This window comes from Dipodomys merriami, unplaced genomic scaffold, assembly GCF_024711535.1.
Source record: "Dipodomys merriami isolate MVZ:Mamm:240054 unplaced genomic scaffold, mDipMer1.0.p SCAF_22, whole genome shotgun sequence".
Taxonomy (NCBI): domain Eukaryota; kingdom Metazoa; phylum Chordata; class Mammalia; order Rodentia; family Heteromyidae; genus Dipodomys; species Dipodomys merriami.
This window is the reverse complement of record NW_027203604.1, coordinates 18,118,466-18,136,864: the sequence shown is the minus strand read 5'-3', so window position 1 is coordinate 18,136,864 and position 18,399 is coordinate 18,118,466. Positions and strand designations below refer to the sequence as shown.

Genomic DNA, 18,399 nt, shown 5'->3' with positions numbered 1-18,399 from the left:
GGAGCCCAGGGACAGCATCCAGGCCGAGTTCAAGTCCCACAATCCCCCCCCCCCAACTTAAATAAATCACCACAAACTTAGTCACTAAAAGCAACACAAATTTATTACCTTACAGTCCTGTAAATTGGCCCAACGGGCTTAGTTCCTTTGTGGGGCTCCAGTTTCTAGAAACTGTCTGTGCCACCCCTGGTGGCTCTTCCTCCACCATCAACCTGAGCAATATTGTCATGCTTCACTTGGGGAGGGGGGACCCCACTTGGAAGCCAGTTCAGGATATGTCCTCATGGAAAGATCTTTAACCCTATCTGCATACAAGGTGACAGGGATGTGGGAGGGGTCTGAATTACTGTGCCTACAATTCTCAACTTGTAGATCATGTGATTCAACCACGCTGACACACACACACCAGCACACGGGTTCCAACGCAGGATAGTGGCCTCTCTCGGGCTGTCTGGGAGGCCTAGCAGGTAATCACCACCACCTGGATTCTAGGGAGCACATCCGCCATTTTGGGGAGAGCTCCATTTACAAATGCCTTCAGGAACCAAACCTCGGCCCTGAGTTACACAAAGATTACAAGTCTTCTTTTTACACCTGCTAAGAACAACACCTGCCAACTGGGTGGCCCTGGGGACATAAAACCTCAACCCCAGCCCCCCCACCCAGTCACTGCCTTCCAGCCAGGAAGAGGTGGTGGATTATTTCTGCATTTGCATTTTTGTTGTTTCTCAGTACTAGAGCTTGAACTCAGAGCCTTGAACTTGGTTATGGAGGCTTTCTCTCTCTTTTTTGTCAGTCATGGGGCTTGAACTCTGGGCCTGTGCACTATCCCTCAGTTCTTCACCTCAAGGCGAGTGCTCTACCACTTGAGCCACTTCCGGTTTTCTGAGTAGTTTATTGGAGATTCTCATGGACTTTCCTGCCCGGGTGGCTTTGAACCATGATCCTCAGATCACAGCCTCCTGAGTAGCTAGGATGACAGGCATAAGCCACTGGCGTCAGGCTGTTACGGAGGTTCTCTATTTGAACCATGATCCTCAGATCACAGCCTCCTGAGTAGCTAGGATGACAGGCATAAGCCACTGGTGTCAGGCTGTTACGGAGGTTCTCTACCATTTGAATTACACCTCCAGCCTCGCTTGCTGTGATTATTTTTCAGAGTCTTCCTTTCTCTTGCCAAGGGATGGCCTTAAATCCTTCATTCTCCTGATCTCAGCCTTTTGCACACCTGGGATTTCAGGTGGGAGCCACTTACTGTGATGCATTATTTGAGAAGCACAAACTCAAAAGGTACCTTAATTTTAAGTTTACTAAATTAGGCCAATGTAAATTTTATTATTTACGGCTGAAAGTTGCAAGCGAAAATATCTCCAGGCAGAACAGAAGCCTGGGTAACATCCAAAGTGCTTGTTTTGTGTTTTTTTTCCCTCTGGTGGTGCTGGGGCTTGAACTTGGGTAGACAGGCGCTCTACCACTTGAGCCACGCTCTCAGCCCTCTTCTGGATATAAAATATGTTCTAGCTTGTACACAAAATTCAACTGCTGAAAAGATGCAGTTCACCATGTTGAATAGGGATCTTCAGCGTGAGAAGCTGGGACTACAGGCATGGACCTCCATGCCCAACCTAAGATAATTTAAAAATGCAAATGCATCTAGCACACGATTCTTAAGTAGCAGCTTAGGTTTGATGCAATAATGACAACAAAGCTTTGTCTTTCAAAACAGGAAGAACTGCATGAAAAACTTCATTTAGGATGTGAGGAGGATCAGTTTTGAGAAATGACATCCAGATTGGCAATGTGCCTCATGGTCGGCCTTCCGTGGGGGCAGTTCCAGGGGTGGTCCATCTCGCCCATGTGGGCGATGACCTTCTTCATCTCGCTGGTGTTAAGAGCTGTTCCAATCATCACCTGAGTATGAGACACAATGGGGGAAGTTTAACCCAGCACTGTGGTGTTACAACCATGTTCTCCATGGTGAGACTGGACAAGATCAGAGCTCGAACCTTCCTCTTGACAGTTTGATGCTCTGCATTTCCATGGGCTCCTGGGCTCTGTAGCTTGCTCGAGACCAGAATCGCAATGCTCTGAGTAACTCCCACAATTTCAAAGTTCCCTCGCCTCTCTCCTCTCCCCTTGGCCACCAGAGATCCTTTGTAGAGGTCAATCAGGCCACTCCTTGTTAGCCCTCCTCCCTCCTGCCTGAACACAAGCCTCCATCCTCGCCTGATGTGTGCCCTCACCGGACTGCATGCCAGTATCTCTCCACCCAGACACACTGGTACCCCGATCCTTGTACCCTCAGGGTCTAGCTCTGTGGTAAGGAGCTTAGGTCTCCGCCTGTGATGGGTCTGTGGGTAGGAGGCATAAGGAGAAAGGGTTCAGATTTGCTGGCAATCATGGAGCACCGACATGGGCTATTGTGGCTCAAGTCAGGGGCTCCACTACCTCTCCCCAGACCCCCAGCATGAGCAGAGTGGTTGGCCTGCTTTACTTACAGATTTCCGACAGGCTCTCGAGGCAAACATCTGCCTGACTCGGGAGGGCCGGCACATGACCCCTGGGCTCTCACTCAGCATGAAGATGAGCTCATCTATATCTTGGGGTCCAAAAGTCCAGTTCTTACTAGTTGGCAAGGAAATCAGTTTAGCTCTTTCAGTGACTGGAGCTACAAGGAAAAAGTGTAAGAACACACTTTTATTTGAGAAGTGTGATTCCCTCTCAGCACTACTTACAAGAATCTGTGCTCTTGCCGTGCGCTGGTGGCTCACACCTATAATCCTAGCTACTCAGAAGGCTGAGAGCTGAGGATCACGGTTCAAAGCCAGCCCAGGCAGGAAAGTCTGTGAATTTTTTTTTTTTTTTTTTGTGGGGGGGTCCAGTCATGGGGCCTGAACTCTGGGCCTGGGCACTGTCCCTCAGCTCTTCAGCTCAAGGCTAGCGCTCTACTACTTGAGCCACAGCGCCACTTTCGGCTTTTTTCTTTTTGCTTATGTGGTGCTGAGGAATCAAACCCAGGGCCTCCTGCATGCAAGGCAAGCGCTCTACCACTGAGCCACCTTCCCAGCCCCTGTGAAACTCTTATTTCCAATAAACCACCAGAAAACCAGAACTGGCGCTGTAACTCAAGTGGTAGAGTGCTAGCCTTGAGCTGAAGAGTGCAGGGACAGCACTCAGGCCCAGAGTTCGAGCCCCAAAGAATCTGTGCTCTTATGAAAACAGATCAATCCAGCTGACCTCAAAGGTCATTCCCAGCTCCTAACTGAATAACTTACCATCTTCATCAATGACAAAGTCAAAGCCATTCTTTCTGAATATTTCCAGATTTTCTATCAGGATAGCTTCATTGACAGCAGTTAAGTTGAGAGCCTGAGGTCTGGAAACACAGGAGGTTCAAATGACAAACTGGAGCGGAACATTTATTTATAGAATCAAAATGGAGGTGAGACAAGAGTGATCATTGTTACGGTTTGATATGAAGCGTGCCCTAAAAGGCCCAGTGGTGGATGGCCTGGTCCCCCGCTAGCAGCACTACTGAGAGAGGCCAGCGCTAAGTTCACCACTGGGTTCCTTCACTGATGTCCTAGCTCTGAGGGGACTGGGGGTGGGAGGGGGGAGGAAAAGGGAGGACTGGCTGGTGACAGCAGGCCCCAGGGAGCTGTGCCTTTAAAGGGTGTATCTTATCCCTGGACTCCTGTCTCTCTGCTTCCTGGCTGCCATGAGGTAAGCAGCTCTGCTCCAACATCCTCTCTGCCCTGCCACCCTGCCTCATCACAGGCTCACCGTACTAGAGCAAGCTGAACTGACTGAAACCATGACCCCAAACCAGTCTACCTTCCTTTAGGTTCTTTTTCTCGGGTACTTTGTCATAACTACAAAAAACTGACTAATACAATCTTAAACTCATTGAAGAAACATGAAGAGTACTATTCAAGCTGGGTGCTGTTGGTTCATACGTGTAATCCTAGCTATGCAGAAGGTTGAGATCCAAGGATTGTGGTTCAAAGCCAGCCTGGGCAGGGAAGTCGGTGAATCTCTTTCTCCAATGAAACACCAAAAAGCCAGGAGTGGAGCTGTGACTCAAGTGGTACAGCACTTGCCTTGAGCACAAAAGTTCAATGATAGCACCTAGGCTCTGAGTTCAAATCTCAGGACCAGCACACATATACAAAGAACACTATTTAGCCAACTGTCACAAATCTTTCTGCAGAGTTCTTTCTATTTCCTCTTACAAATTACTTTTTTGTTTTTGTTCAGTTGTGGGCTTGAACTCTGGACCTGGGCACTGTCCCTGAGCTCTTCAGCTCAAGGCTAGTGCTCTACCCACTTTAAGCCACAGTGCCACTTCTAGTTTTCTAGTGGTTAATTGGAGATAAGCGTTTCATTGGACTTTCCTGCCTGGGCTGGCTCTGAACTGTGATCCTCAGATCTTAGCTTCCTGAATAGCTAGGACTACAGGCTTGAGCCACCAGTGCCTAGCCAAATTACTTTTTAGAAGTTACAGAAGTTATGAAGTTTCCTTTCTCCTCAACCTACTATCCCATTCTCAGTTTGAATTTTCTCTTCACAAGAAAGAAAATTTGATTTTTTTTTCTTTTGGACATAAGACCTCATAAATACCCTAGGGAGGTCTGTAATTCAAGATCCTCCTAAATGCTAGGATTACAGGCATACGCAATCATGCCTGGCTAGTAATTTAAATGGCTGGGGCCAGTCATTACCAATATTTGTACACAGTGAATACAGAATGAGAATTTTGCTATCCTGCTCTTCCTCTGCTGTATCCTTCCCTTTCTCCTACTAAATTTGTGGGGATCTTAGGAACACAAACATTGCTATGGGCAGGAGAGGGAGCAAACACAGCCTTGACCTCTGCCTTCTGTTAGTGGGGAAGCAAACATTGAACAAAGAGGCAAACAATCAGTTATGACCAAAACTGAGTCAGGATGGAAGATGCCAGTGCTGTAAGAGCATACAGTGAGACTTCCCTGGAGTCAGAGAAGGGATCTCTGGGGTAGTGACCAGGGGCTGAGCTCTGGAGATGAGCTGGGGCTAATAAGATTGGGAAGGTTGGAAAGGGGTTCATGTTCCTGCCAGAGATGATTGCCTGAGGTCTCCAGAGTTCCTGTGATTTCCTGGAGCCACACACAAAGATTCACTCCACTCTATTCTGTTGGGGTCTGAGTTCGTTTCTCTACAGAGTTTAATCTCCCAAAAGTAAACCCATGACCTCTCCTTATAATCATATGTACATGCATACATACATGCACATGTATGCACATGCACACGTGCGTGCACACACACAGTGTCCACTGATGCACTCACGCAATGAGCCTCTGTGCTTGGAGTACTGTGTGACGCTGCAGCATCTCGAAGTTGTACTTCTCATCAGCTGCATGCTGGTCCACCAGGAAGATGTCCTCTTTCAGCTTGGTTATTATGAACCCCAAGTTAAACTGACCAAGCACCTCCATATCTGCAAACATTGATTTACTGCACACGGAAAACATTCAATGCGACATGTGAGGTGACCATTGAGATCTAGAACAAAACTTAAATGTTAAAACCTAAAACATATTTCTGCTTTGCTGATAGGTCATTTGAGGAGGTTGGGCAGCACTGTGGGAAAAAATGTATCAAACATCTACAGTATTCATGATAGAGTATGAAAAGAGACTGAGTGCTTGTGAACAGTGTAGTTGGAACCGCTATGCAACCTGCTCCACACGCACATGTGGTGAGTGGCAGATACATGCACTGACTCCTATAAGGCACATCTAAGTGTAACTTTCCAACAGAAGGCTTCCAGACGCTCTGGCTTGCCTCAACAGCAGCCCCATTGCACACACAAGGGTCTATTGTACCCAGTTTTTGGGTTGTTTTTGGAAAGGAATCTGTAAGGGTTTGCACACCCTCCAACAGGGTGTACAGCACTTAAGTCAGTATCTGAATGACACAAGGAAGGAACTATTTTTGGGGGGACTCACAGCGTCTCTTGGGAGGCAGAAGAGACAATGTCTGTCCTTACCTGGTTTTCTCCTCTTGGTCTTCTCCTACTTTTGTTGGTGCCAGTCCTGGGGCTTGAACTCAGAGCCTAAGCATTGTCCCTGAGCCTTTTTGCTCAAGGCTAACACTCTATCACTTGAGCCACACCTCCACTTCTGGCTTTTTGGTGGTTAAGTGGTGAAAGAAGTGTTATGAATAAAAGAATAGCCAAGCATATTCCAGCAAAGCTAAGGTCCAATCTGTGGAGTTGACAGCAACTCTAATGTTAGGATTTCAAGGAGTCAGTAATGAGGAAGAAAGGGAGAATTCCCTGCCCACACAGGCCCTCTCAACAGGCAGCAAGCCAGCAGTCATACCCTGTCACTCCTGGGGGAGGGCCGCCCACCACCCCTGGGACCTGAGCCACAGGAGCTGCTCTCTGTGTAGAAGTGGAGATACACAGAGGAGCCAGGGCTGGGTCCCTATCATGAGCCTCTGGTTCCCTCAAAATGACCAAAGCATGGGCTGTCCACAATCCCATTGACAACACACCTTACCTTATCTCTTTTCTTAGTTCATCTTCTGCTGCTTCGTTTTCTCCTGGACAGATCCTTGCCCTGAATTTCCTGTAATTCGGTTTGCCTTCCCTTTGTTGTCTTTGGCAATTCAACTGCTTTATTCGTGTAGCTAAAGAGCTCATAGAAAAGGCGAGGAGCACTATTTTCTTACTAATTGTCACAGCCACATCCACTTCGGCTGCTGAGGCATTCTCAGTGGTAGCTGACTTTGGGGGAGTGTTGGTCTTTGAGGGAATTTCTTTTTTAAATCGCTTAGCACTGGAGGAGGAGAGATGTGTCTGAGGAGGCAGAAGTTGACAGGGGCCATCTTTTTCCTTCCCTGACTCCCCAGCTGAAGGGGGATGGTCCAGTTCAGGTAGATTCTCACCAGAGTCCTTGTCTCCTTGTGAAAATCTGTCTTCTGGGGAGCTCTCTGCATGGTCACTACTGCTACTGCCCACTTCCCGGGGGCTGAACCCTTCCTCTGGGGCAGCTGATGTACTGGTGTACTCCGAGTCCTTCCCCACTTCCACTCTGTCCCCACGGCCATCCGAGTCCTTGGGAGTCACCACCTCTTCCAGAGGGCCCTGCAGGCTTCTGCCAGAGGCAGGATTGGAGGCACTAGAGGGTACCCTCTTTTTCTGTACTGGAGGATTCCATCTCAGTTCAGGAGTCCTTGGGCCTGGAGATTTGGTCTCTGCAGGATGACGAAGAGAAAAGGCCTCTCTCAGCCTGGAAATGGACACAGACCTTTTGTCTTCTTCCTGAGTGCTAGACGAAGGAGGACTGTCTGGCAGAGGTGTTTCCACTTCCGTCCCACGCATCCTTATCAAGTTACCTGGGCCCACAGGAGCAGAGATGATCAGGGAGAGTACAAAGCAGGACAAAAGGACAGTTCTGCATTCACAAAGGAGGAAGCGCAAACATCTGATCAAATATGCAAACACCAGCTGATCACTGGTGGCTCATGCCTGTTACCTCAGCTACTCAGAAGGCTGTGATTTGAGGATCGCAGCTCAAAGCCAGCCTGAGCAGGAAAGTCTTGAGACTTTTATTTTTTTGTTGGTCATGGGGCTTGGGCACTTTCCCTGTGCTCTTCAGCTCAAGGCAAGCGCTCTACCGCTTGAGCCTCAGTGTCACTTCCATTTTTCTAATGGTTTATTGGAGATAAGAGTCTCAGAGACTTTCCTGCCCAGGCTGGCTTTGAACCGTGATCCTGAGATCTCAGCCTCTTAAGTACTGGGAATTACAGGCGTGAGCCACCGGTGCCTGGCCAAGTCTTGAGACTCTTATCTCCAATGAATTAGCAAAGAGTCAGAAGTGGTAAAGTGCCAGCCTTGAGATAAAAAAGCTCAGGGACAGAGTCCAGGTCCTGTGCCAGCACTGGCACAAAATTAATTAATTAACTAATGAAGAACATCCAAAGCTGATCATGAAAGGGTTGCAAATTGAAACCCCTTTGCACAACATCAGAACAATTTAAAATGTTAATGAAATTTAAAAGGGGATGGCAGTTACAATGTATGCACACCCATGACCAGGTATGGAGACTCCAACTGGAGCTGGAAGGCCCCTCAGCGCCTGGCAAATGCACTGTCACAGTTCATCAAGAACCTCCAAGGGTCACAATGTAGCTTGCCTAGCAAGTGCAAGACCCTGGGTTTGATGCCTAGAATTCCCCTTCCCCCTCAATAAAGAACCTTTGACATCTAAGTAGAATACTATACAGATGTAAAAATGAATCAAGAGCCACATGACCTCATGGAACTCTTAACAAATAACAAGGAAGTTCAGATGGAATGACTTCAAAGTCAAAAGTAAATGAAGCCAGGCCAGTTGGCATCTGACTATCATTCTAACACTTGGGAGGTTGAAGCTGGAGGATGATGAGTTCAAGGCCAGCCTGGGCTGCAGAATGAGACAGTGTCTCAAAAACCAAGCAAAAAGTAAACTAAACTATGCCACTAGAGGTCAGGAAAGTGGCTAGCACTGGGGGTTAGTGCAGGGAAACAGACACCAGGCACTTCTGCAGGAGATATTTCTTCAGCTCATGGCAGAAACACTGATAATTTATATATAACAACTGTTTCTGCCTGTTGCTACACTTCAATAATACAGCTAAACAATGGGCATTGGTTCAACGGTGCTTGTTTTCTTGTTTTACCATGTTTACAAGGTTTTATTATGTAGCCTAGTCTGGCCTTGAATTTGTGAGCCTCCTGATTCAGCCTCCCAAGTACTGCAGTTATGTTAAAGTTTCCAGTTCCAGGGTGGCCCAGACACCTCCATTACGCATGCTCCTTAAGTGTGTGCTGCCCACTGCCCTCCATGGTGCCCTGTACCTGCATCCAGAAAATGGACCGGGAAGCCAACAACTCTGCCACAGAAACCCAAGTTTCCTCTGTTCCCTCTCATGCCTGGCAGCCCACTGCCCCTTCAGAGCCCAGGCCTCAGTTTTGACTTTTGGCTTTCTAGCATCATTGTCCCTTCATAATATTTTCTATTTTCCAATGACCCTATAAAATTCACTGTGGTTCAACTTTAAAAAAAAAAAACAAAACAACCTGTTTAATTAGTGTCATTTTACAGTTTATCGCTAATGATATTTAATAATCTCATTATAGTATCATATAAATATGTCCCTTTTTTCTTTTTTTCTTTTTGTCGGTCGTGGGGCTTGAACTCCAGGCCTGGGCGCTGTCCCTCAGCTCTTCAGCTCAAGGCGAGCACTCTACCATTTGAGCTACAGCGCCACTTGTCCCTTTTTTCTATTTTTACTGGTTCTAGAATTTGAACTCAGGACCTTACATTTGCTCAGTTTGCTTGCTCAGCTGGTGTTCTACCACTGGAGTCATGACTCTAGCCCAGCATTTGGCTGGTTATTTTGAAGATGAAATCTCACAGACTTTTTTGCTTTGAATATCAATTGTCCTCCTGAACAGCTGTAACATATCCTAAGAGATGCTAAAAGTGTAACCTTGGAAATAAAAGAGACATATCAACAATAGCTGATCAAAGTGGTTTTTTGTTGTTGTTGTTGGTGGTCATGGGGCTTGAACTCTCGGCCTGAGCACTGTCCCTCAGCTCTTCAGCTCAAGGCTAGCTACCACTTGAGCTACAGCGCCACTTCCTGTTTTTGTTTTTCTGGTGGTTTATTGGAGATAAGAGTTTCACAGACTTTCCTGCCCAGGCTGGCTTTGAACCATGATCCTCAGATCTTAGCTTTCTGAGTAGCTAGGATTACAGGCATGAGCCACTGGTGCCCAGCTTGATCAAAGTTTTATCGTTTCTTTTCTTTTTGTTCTGAGACTGGGACTCGAACTTGGTACCTGATGCTTTGCTCATTGGCAGGCACTCTATCAACACAGCCATGTCTGATGGAAGTTTTCTTTTCTTTTCTTTTTTTTGGGGGGTCCAGTCGTGGGGCCTGAACTCTGGGCCTGGGCGCTGTCCCTCAGCTCTTCAGCTCAAGGCTAGCGCTCTACCACTTGAGCCACAGCGCCACTTCTGGCTTTTTTCTTTTGCTTATGTGGTGCTGAGGAATCAAACCCAGGGCCTCATGCATGCAAGGCAAGTGCTCTACCACTGAGCCACCTTCCCAGCCCCTGATGGAAGTTTTAAAGGTGTTGCACCACTGCATGTTCCGTACCTTCAACACTCAGCAGTGCCTGTTGGTTGACACTGAGTTTGTTCACATCACTATCGAACATTCCTATGAGCGAAGTCTTTAACACAGCCAGTAAAAGCTTCTCCTCTTGCAGCAAAATTTGCCTCTTATCTGGAGTTACATTGATATCCACACACTCTAGGCAAAAACAGACAATACACTTGTGACATTCAAATCCATCTTTAACAAGAAGTTACACAGCTACCATCTCATTCACTGCCTTCTACCAAAAATGCAATTCAAACACTAATATCAAGCCGGGGGCCAGTGGCTCACGCCTATAATCCTAGCTACTCAGGAGGCTGAGGTCTAGGATCACAGTTCAAAACCAACCCAGGCAGGAAAGTCTATGAGACTCTTATCTCCAATTAACCACCAGAAAACTGGAAGTGGTGCTATGGCTCAAGTTGTAGAGCAGTAGCCTTAAGCTGAAGGGCTCAGGAATTGCACCCAGGCCCAGAGTTCAAGCCTCACAACCAACAAAAAACAAATCACACACACACACACACACACACACACACACACACACACACACACACACACACACACACACACACACACCCCAGAAAAACAAATCACACATACACACACACACACACACACACACACACACATACACACACACACACACACACACACACACACACACACACACACACACACACACACACACACACACACACACACACACACTAGTATAACCCAGAAAACTCATCTTTTCCTCAAAACACAATGAAAGATGAACTTTTTTATTTTTATTTTTTGCCAGTCCTGGGACTTAAACTCTGGGCCTGGGTACCGTCCTGTCCCTGAGCTGCTTTTTGCTCAAGGCCAGAACTTTACTGCTGAGGCACAGTGCCACTTTTTCTGCAATTAACAGTAGATAAGAGTCTCATGGAGCCAGGTGCTGGTGGCTCACGCCTGTAATCTTAGCTTCTCAGGAGGCTGAGATCTGAGGATCATGTTTCAAAGCCAGCCCAGGCAGGAAAGTCTGTGAGACTCTTATCTCCAATAAACCACTAGAAAACCAGAAGTGGCGCTGTAGCTCAAGTGGTAGAGTGCTCGCCTTAAGCTGAAGAGCACAGGGACAGTAACCAAGCCCAGAGTTCAAGCCTCATGACGACAAAAAAAAAAAGAAAAAAAAGAGAGAGTCTCATGGACTTTTCTCCCCATGCAGGCTTTGAACTGCAATCCTCAGATAAAGCCCCGAGTCATTACAATTACAGGTGTGAGCCACTGGTGCCTGGCTATGAACTGTTTTTTTTGTGTGTGTCGGTTGTGGGGCTTGAACTCTGGGCCTGAGCGCTGTCCCTCAGCTCTTCAGCTCAAGATGAGTTCTCTACCACTTGAGCTACAGTGCCACTTACGGTTTTCTGGTGGTTTATTGGAGATAAGAGTTTTATGGACTTTCCTGCCCCGGCTGGCTTTGAACCATGATCCTTAGATCTCAGCCTCCTGAATAGCTAGGATTACAGGTGTAAGCCACCAGTGCCTGAGAGTGAACCCTTTTTTAAATAGCAAGATTCAACTTGGTAATTTTGAAAGAAAAAAAGAATAAACTATGCAAATGTGTAATAAGAGTAAAATGTCAACAATTTAATCCACTCTGGATTTAGTTTGAAAATGATGTGAATGGGTGCACTAAGCCTAGAAAGCAATCCAGAGAAGAAAACTAACCCCACTGTTCTACTACAAGGGACTTTCCGTAAGGAGTCATGAAAAGATGTTGAGAATAGTTTAATCCTAAAATCAGTATAATTTCTAAAAACTGAGAACAACTTAAATACCAAAAAAAGAGAATCATAAGGTGGGTGCCGGGCTGCTCATGCCTGTTATCCTAGCTACTCAGAAGGTTAAGATCTGAGCATTATGGTTCCAAGAGGGAAAGTCCATGACACTCATATCTCCAATTAACTACTAAAAAGCTGAAAGTGGAGTTGGGGTTCAAGTGGTAGTATGCCAGCACTGAACAAAAAAACTCAAGCCAGGTGCTAGCAGCTTATGCCTGTAATCCTAGCTACTCAGGAGGTGGACATCTGAGGATCATCATTCAAAGCTAGACTGGGCAAAAAAAACTCAAAGTGATAGAGTGCTAGTCTTGAGCAACAAGCTCAGGGACAGTACCTGGGCCCTGAGTTCAAGTCCCATGACTGACAAAAAAAAAAAGGTAAAAAAAGTACAGTAGCAGCTTAGAACAAGTTGGAAAGTATAAATAAAAGTTAAAAGTCAAAGTATAATCATGTATTGGAATTTAATACAGCTATAAAAATCACATCTTAATAATTTGTAATAATTAAAAAAACAAAATGGGGGCTGGGAATATGGCTTAGTGGTAGAGTACTTGCCTAGCATTCACAAAATCCTGAGCTCAACTCCTCAGTACCACATAAACAGAAAAAGCCTGAAGTGGTGCTGTGGCTCAAATGGTAGAGTGCTAGCCTTGAGCAAAAGAAGCTCAGGGACAGTGCCCAGGCCCTGAATTCAAGCCCCAGGACTAGCAAAAACAAAAAACAAAAACAACAAAATACTCACATCTAAAGATAAAGAATAAAATTCAAAATTATTTTCTTACCTCAAAGTAGATGTAGCATACGTGTGCATACACAGACATACAACACAGTGCAAGACAGGCAACTATATATATTTTTAACTAAATAAAAAAGTGGCTACTCTGTACATCACCTTTATAATAACAATAAAAAAAATTCTTAGCCGGGCACTGGTAGCTCATGCCTGTAATCCTAGCTACTTAGGAAGCTGAGATCTAAGAATTGTGGGTCAAAGCCAGTTCAGGCAGGAAAGTCCATAAGACTATTATCTCCATAAACCACAGAAAACTGGAAGTGGTGATGTAGCTCAAGTGGTAGAGCACTGTCCTTGAGCTGAAGAGCTCAGGAACAGTGCCCAGGCCCAGAGTTCAAGCCCCATGACCACAAAACAAGGAAAAGGTGGAGGAGGGGGGAGGCTGGGAAGGGATGTGAAGGGTAAACAAAGGAGGAGGCTGCAATGCTTGGTAAGAAATGTATGCATTATCCTGCCCATGTAATTGTAACCCCTCTGTACAATATGTTCACAAATAAAATAAAATTAAATTTAAAAAAACAAAGAAAAAACAAAACAAAACAAAAAAGCATCCTCTTTGCAGTCTAATAAGAGCTTATAATTTTGTTCTTTCAAGAAAAAGCCACCCATGTTCTTGAACTCTCAGTGCCTCTTACCTGAATCAACTGAAATGTTAAGAACAACGAATGGATACTGATGACGATTATACATGTGGTAGACCTCATTCACAAGTCTGGACACCTGTTCAAAACACAAAGCTGAGAAAGGAATAAATGTTCCCTTCCTACTCTCTCCTGTAACATGCTATTCTCACCTAGCACCAAAGCAAGGCATTTTTATCAAGCTTCGCTAAGTTTACTACCACTTTATTGACATGTGCTGATAGCAACTGTACAGTCTGGTAGGTCTTGACACGTTTATATCACCCAACACACACATTCACCTACGAAATTATCCATTTAAAAATGACAAGAAGTTTCATTATGCAGGGATGATGGTGTACCCCATAACACGAATGCTCAGAAACTAGAGACAGGAGGGTCACAAATTCAAGGCCAGTTTGGGCTCCATAGCAATTTTCAGGTCACCCACAGCTACATAGCAAGATCCTGTCTCAATACAAACAAAGAAGCTTCCTCATGTCCCTCAGAGAAGTATTTTTTTAATCATGTTCCCCAAAGTTCATTTTTTTCCAGTCTAAACTTTTAATAAAATGCAGGTGCAATTTTAATGTTTAAAAAGCACACTTAAATACTTAGAAACATATTTCTGCCGATGGCAGTGGTTCAGGCTTGTGATGCTAACTAACCAAGAGGCTTCCATCTGGACAACTGAAGTTCAAAGCCAGCCTGGGCAAAAAATTGTGAGATTTCATCTTTAAAATAATCAGCCAAAGGCTGGGCTTGAGTTATGTCTCTAGTTGTAGAGGACCAGCTGAGCAAGCAAGATGAGCAAATGATGCTAGAGTTCAAATTCTAGCATCAGAAGGAAAAAAAAAAAAGAAACATAACTTATATGACATTGTATGAGATTATTAGAGTATTATCATTAGAGATAAACTATAAAGTGACACTGATTATAATATAGGTTAAAAAAAAAGTTGGGGGGCTGGGAAGGTGGCTCAGTGGTAGAGTGCTTGCCTTGCATGCCTGAGGCCCTGGGTTCGATTCCTCAGCACCACATAAGAAAAAAGCCGGGAGTGGCGCTGTGGCTCAAGTGGTAGAGCCTTAGCCTTGAGCTGAAGAGCTGAGGGACAGCGCCCAGGCCCAGAGTTTAGGCCCCACAACCGGACCCAAAAACAAAAGTTGGGGCTGGGAATGTGGCTTAGTGGTAGAGTGCTTGCCTAGCATGCATGAAGCACTGCATTCAATTCCTCCATACCAAATAAACAGAAAAAGCCAGAAGTGGTGCTGTGGCTCAAGTGGTAAAGCTTGCTTTGAGCACAGAGAGGCTCAAAGACAGTGCCCAGGCCCTGAGTTCGAGCCCCAGGACCAGCAAAAAAAAAAAAAAAAAAGGTTGAACCATAGTGAATTTTAAAATGTCATTGGAAAATCGAAAATATTACTGAGGCACAAAGGATGCTAGAGAGCCCAAAGTCAAAACTGAACCACTAAAACCCCACATAACCATATAGCAATCGCCAGTTTCAGACTGAGGCAGAGGTAATCTGTATCCCTATTTTCTGGGAAAGTAAACAGAATATAAACACATGCATGTGATCAGTTTATATTGCAAAGTATAGATGTAGCCATATGCTTTGAAATATCTACCTCCCTCACATTGAGTAGCTCATACATGCTTACAAGATTTGTGCAATCTGAAGCCAGGCACTGGTGTCTCATGCCTATAATCCTACCTACTTAGGAGGCTAAGATTAGAGAATCATGGTTTGAGGCCAGCTGGGACAGAAAAGACCGTGAGACTGTTATCTCCAATAAACTACTCAGAAAAAGGTAGAAATGGTGCTATGGCTTAAGTGGTAGAATGCTACCTTGAGTACAAAGAGGCTCAGGGACAGTACCCAGGCCCAGTTCAAGCCCCAGGACCTGCAAAAATAACTACAAAAGAAACAACATTTATGCAATCTGAAGAGAAACCTAAGTATTCTTATAGATTTAAACATTCTTACCTTTAAATATTCTAACGTATTTACACATATACGCATACATACATGTACTACTGAAAACAGCTGACTTTCTTTTTTTTTTTTTTTGTTGGTCGTGGGGCTTGAACTCTGGGCTTGGGGGCTGTCCCCACACTCTTCAGCTCAAGGCGAGCGCTCTACTGCTTGAGCCACAGCGCCACTTCTGGCTTTCGAGTGGTTTATTGGACATAAGAGTCTCACGGACTTTCCTGCCCAGGCTGGCTTTGAACCGCAATCCTCAGATCTCAGCCTCCTGAGTAGCTAGGATTACAGGTGTGAGCCACCGGCGCCCAGCCAGCTGACTTTCTTAAATATATAAACTATATTTGGTGTTGGTCCTAGGTTTTGAACTCAGGCCTGGGCCCTGTCCCTGAGCTTCTGTGCTCAAGGCTACCACTCTACCACTTCTATTCAGATCTTAGCCTCCTGAGTTGCTAGGATGGTGCTTGGTTTAAATAAGATAATACAAAGGCATGTTTCTTAGTTCTAAATTCCTTGAAAAAAAATATGAAATAATAAAACTCAAAGATCTAACAATAAACTGCTATAAAAAGCTCTGTACATACCTTTGCCGGGTCACAAGGCCGATGATTGATGAAAAAGAATTGCCGGTCAGTGGCACTCCTCCCAACGCCGTGTGTGCAGCGTGAGATGAAGCCGGAGATGCTGGGGGTGGTACCATGTGAGCAGGATTAGAACACTGAGCATAGAGCAACTTCTCACCATCAAATAAAAACCAGACAGTGCTGGGGAATAATTCTGCTTGTGTCCTGGTACCTGTGTTCCACCCTGACAAATCACAGACAGCACCCAGACGCTATGAAGCAAACAGTCCCAAACCCAGCATAGGTAAGGTGGTTGGCTCATGACTACTTCAATTCTGCTCTCCTTCCCTTGGTGCCTACATCAGGATCAGGCCTTGTTCCAAACACACAACCTTTGACCTGCACATTGGCTCCACTGGCTTGTCAGTGGGATGTAACCAACCACTCATATCCCAGATCTGCAGTATTCTCGTTTTTCTTTTCTTTTTTCTTTTTTTTTTTTTTGCCGCCTGTGGGGCCTGAACTCTGGGCTTGGGCGCTGTCTCTCAGCTCAAGGCTAGCGCTCTACCACTTGAGCCACAGCGTCACTTCCAGCTTTTCTTCTACTTATGTGGTGCTGAGGAATTGAACCCAGGGCCTCATGCATGCAATGCAAACACTCTACCACTGAGCCACCTTCCCAGCCCTTGCTTTTCTTTTCCTTTTTTTTTTTTTTGGAAGAACAAAGGACTCGAACTTGGTACCTGATGCTTTGCTCATTGGCTGGTGCTCTACCAACTGAGCCATATCTCCAATCCTCTTTTATTTTGGCTGGTTGTGGGGCTTGAACTCTGGGACTGGGCATTGTCCTCTCAAGGCTAATGCTCCATCACTTTGAGGTCACAGCTCCACTTCTGGTTTTCTGGTGGTTAATTTGAGATTAAGACTCTCATGGATTTTTTTTTTTGCCCAGGCTGGCTTTGAACCAGGATCCTCAGATCTCAGCCCCCTGAGTAGCTAGGGTTACAGGTGTGAGCCATCAACGCTCGACTCTTTTGTTTCTTGAGACAGGGTCCTGATAATGTATCCCCAGGAGGGTTCTAGAGAGCTAGAATTACATGTATGTGATACCATGCCAGCAATCTTTCCTTTTAAAATGTGCTCAGCCAGCAAATTTACATGCCTGTGGGACAAGCTCTTCCTCAGGGACGCCTGAGTTTGCATAAGAACAATTCCTGAACTGACAGAGATGGATTTCCAGCTTTGAAATTTAGGCACCAAGCAAAATCAAATAGAAGAGTAAGCAATATGGCTGTTGCCAGGGACAGTGCCACTTGAAAGTGTCTCCTTTTCATGTACTACAAATAGATACTAGACATCCTTCATCAGATCCCCAAAAGCCATTCCAACACTCCCAACAAAGAGGAAGGCAGCAGGAACATGAAACATGCCATTATCCAGAATACTGTTAATGGAACTGAACAGTAGCTGAGTCTTTTATCTAAATCTCTCTCAGTAATAGGATTGTCCCACAGCTTTATAAAGAATAGGAAAGGTATAGGCCTCAAAATAACAATTACATACATTTTTTTTGGTCAGTTGTGGGGCTTGAACTCTGGGCCTGGGCGCTGTCTGAGGGACACTACAGCTCAAGGCTAGCGCTCTACCCCTTGAGCCATAGCGCCACTTCCGGTCTTCTGATGATTTATTGGAGATAAGAATCTCATGGACTTTTCTGCCTGGCCTGGCTTTGAACCTTGATCCTCAAGATCTCAGCCTCCTGAGTAGCTAGGATTATAGGCATGAGCCACCGGCACCCAGCTCGATTATATATACTTTTAAAATAATAAAGACTTGAAGGAGGCCAGGCACTGGAGGCTCACACCTGTAATCCTAGCTACTCAGGAAGCTGAGATCTAAGGATCATGGTTCAATGCCATTCCGAGCAGGAAAAGTCCGTGAGACTCTTTTGTCAGTCTTAGAGCTTGAACTCTGGTCCTGGGTGCTGTCCCAGTCTCAAGTGCACCCAGCCCTTGAGACCCTTATCTCCGATTAACCACCAAAGATCAGAAGTAGCACTGTGGCTCAAGTGGTAGAGCACTAGCCTTGAGTTGAAGAGCTCAGGGACAGTTCCCAGGCCCAGAGTTCAAGTCCCAAGATTGACAAAAAAAAAAAACAAAAACAAAACTTGAAGGAAAAATTGGCTGGAGTTTTCCTGGCAGGGATTTACTTACTAAAACAGATTATGCAGCGCCTCGGAACAGCTAAGGCCATACTCTTCACAGACAGAGTCACTAGGGGGCAGCTGAATGAAAGGAATGAGGCTTTGTAGCTGAAAAAGACAAGAGTCGCAATTATTTCCTACTTAAGTGCAAACACACCGAACCTCAGAAAAGATGATAAACCAAGTTTTCTTTCCCAGTTAAGCTTCTCCCATTTAAAACTAAAGAAACTCAAAGA

At 45.4% G+C, this 18,399-nt stretch overlaps 1 protein-coding gene across 3 annotated transcripts in view; it reads right to left on the bottom strand.

Annotated features, from left to right (window-relative positions):
- Nucleotides 1–85: 85 nt before the first annotated feature.
- The window catches only part of Pms2 (PMS1 homolog 2, mismatch repair system component), a 30,375-nt gene continuing 12,061 nt past the window's right edge, over nt 86–18,399 (bottom strand). Inside the window, exons 7-15 of one of the 3 annotated variants that reach the window (XM_070033512.1) lie at nt 18,174–18,271; nt 15,982–16,081; nt 13,428–13,512; nt 10,192–10,347; nt 6,543–7,380; nt 5,326–5,493; nt 3,276–3,376; nt 2,499–2,668; nt 86–1,911 (exon numbers count right to left, since the gene is read on the bottom strand). In XM_070033512.1, the coding sequence (XP_069889613.1) occupies nt 1,768–1,911; nt 2,499–2,668; nt 3,276–3,376; nt 5,326–5,493; nt 6,543–7,380; nt 10,192–10,347; nt 13,428–13,512; nt 15,982–16,081; nt 18,174–18,271 (1,860 nt within the window). In that variant the 3' untranslated portion in view covers nt 86–1,767. Of the gene's footprint in view, nt 1,912–2,498; nt 2,669–3,275; nt 3,377–5,325; nt 5,494–6,542; nt 7,381–10,191; nt 10,348–13,427; nt 13,530–15,981; nt 16,082–18,173; nt 18,272–18,399 lie in introns of those variants that run through there. The other 2 variants (XM_070033513.1, XM_070033514.1) reach the window with 2 other exon arrangements.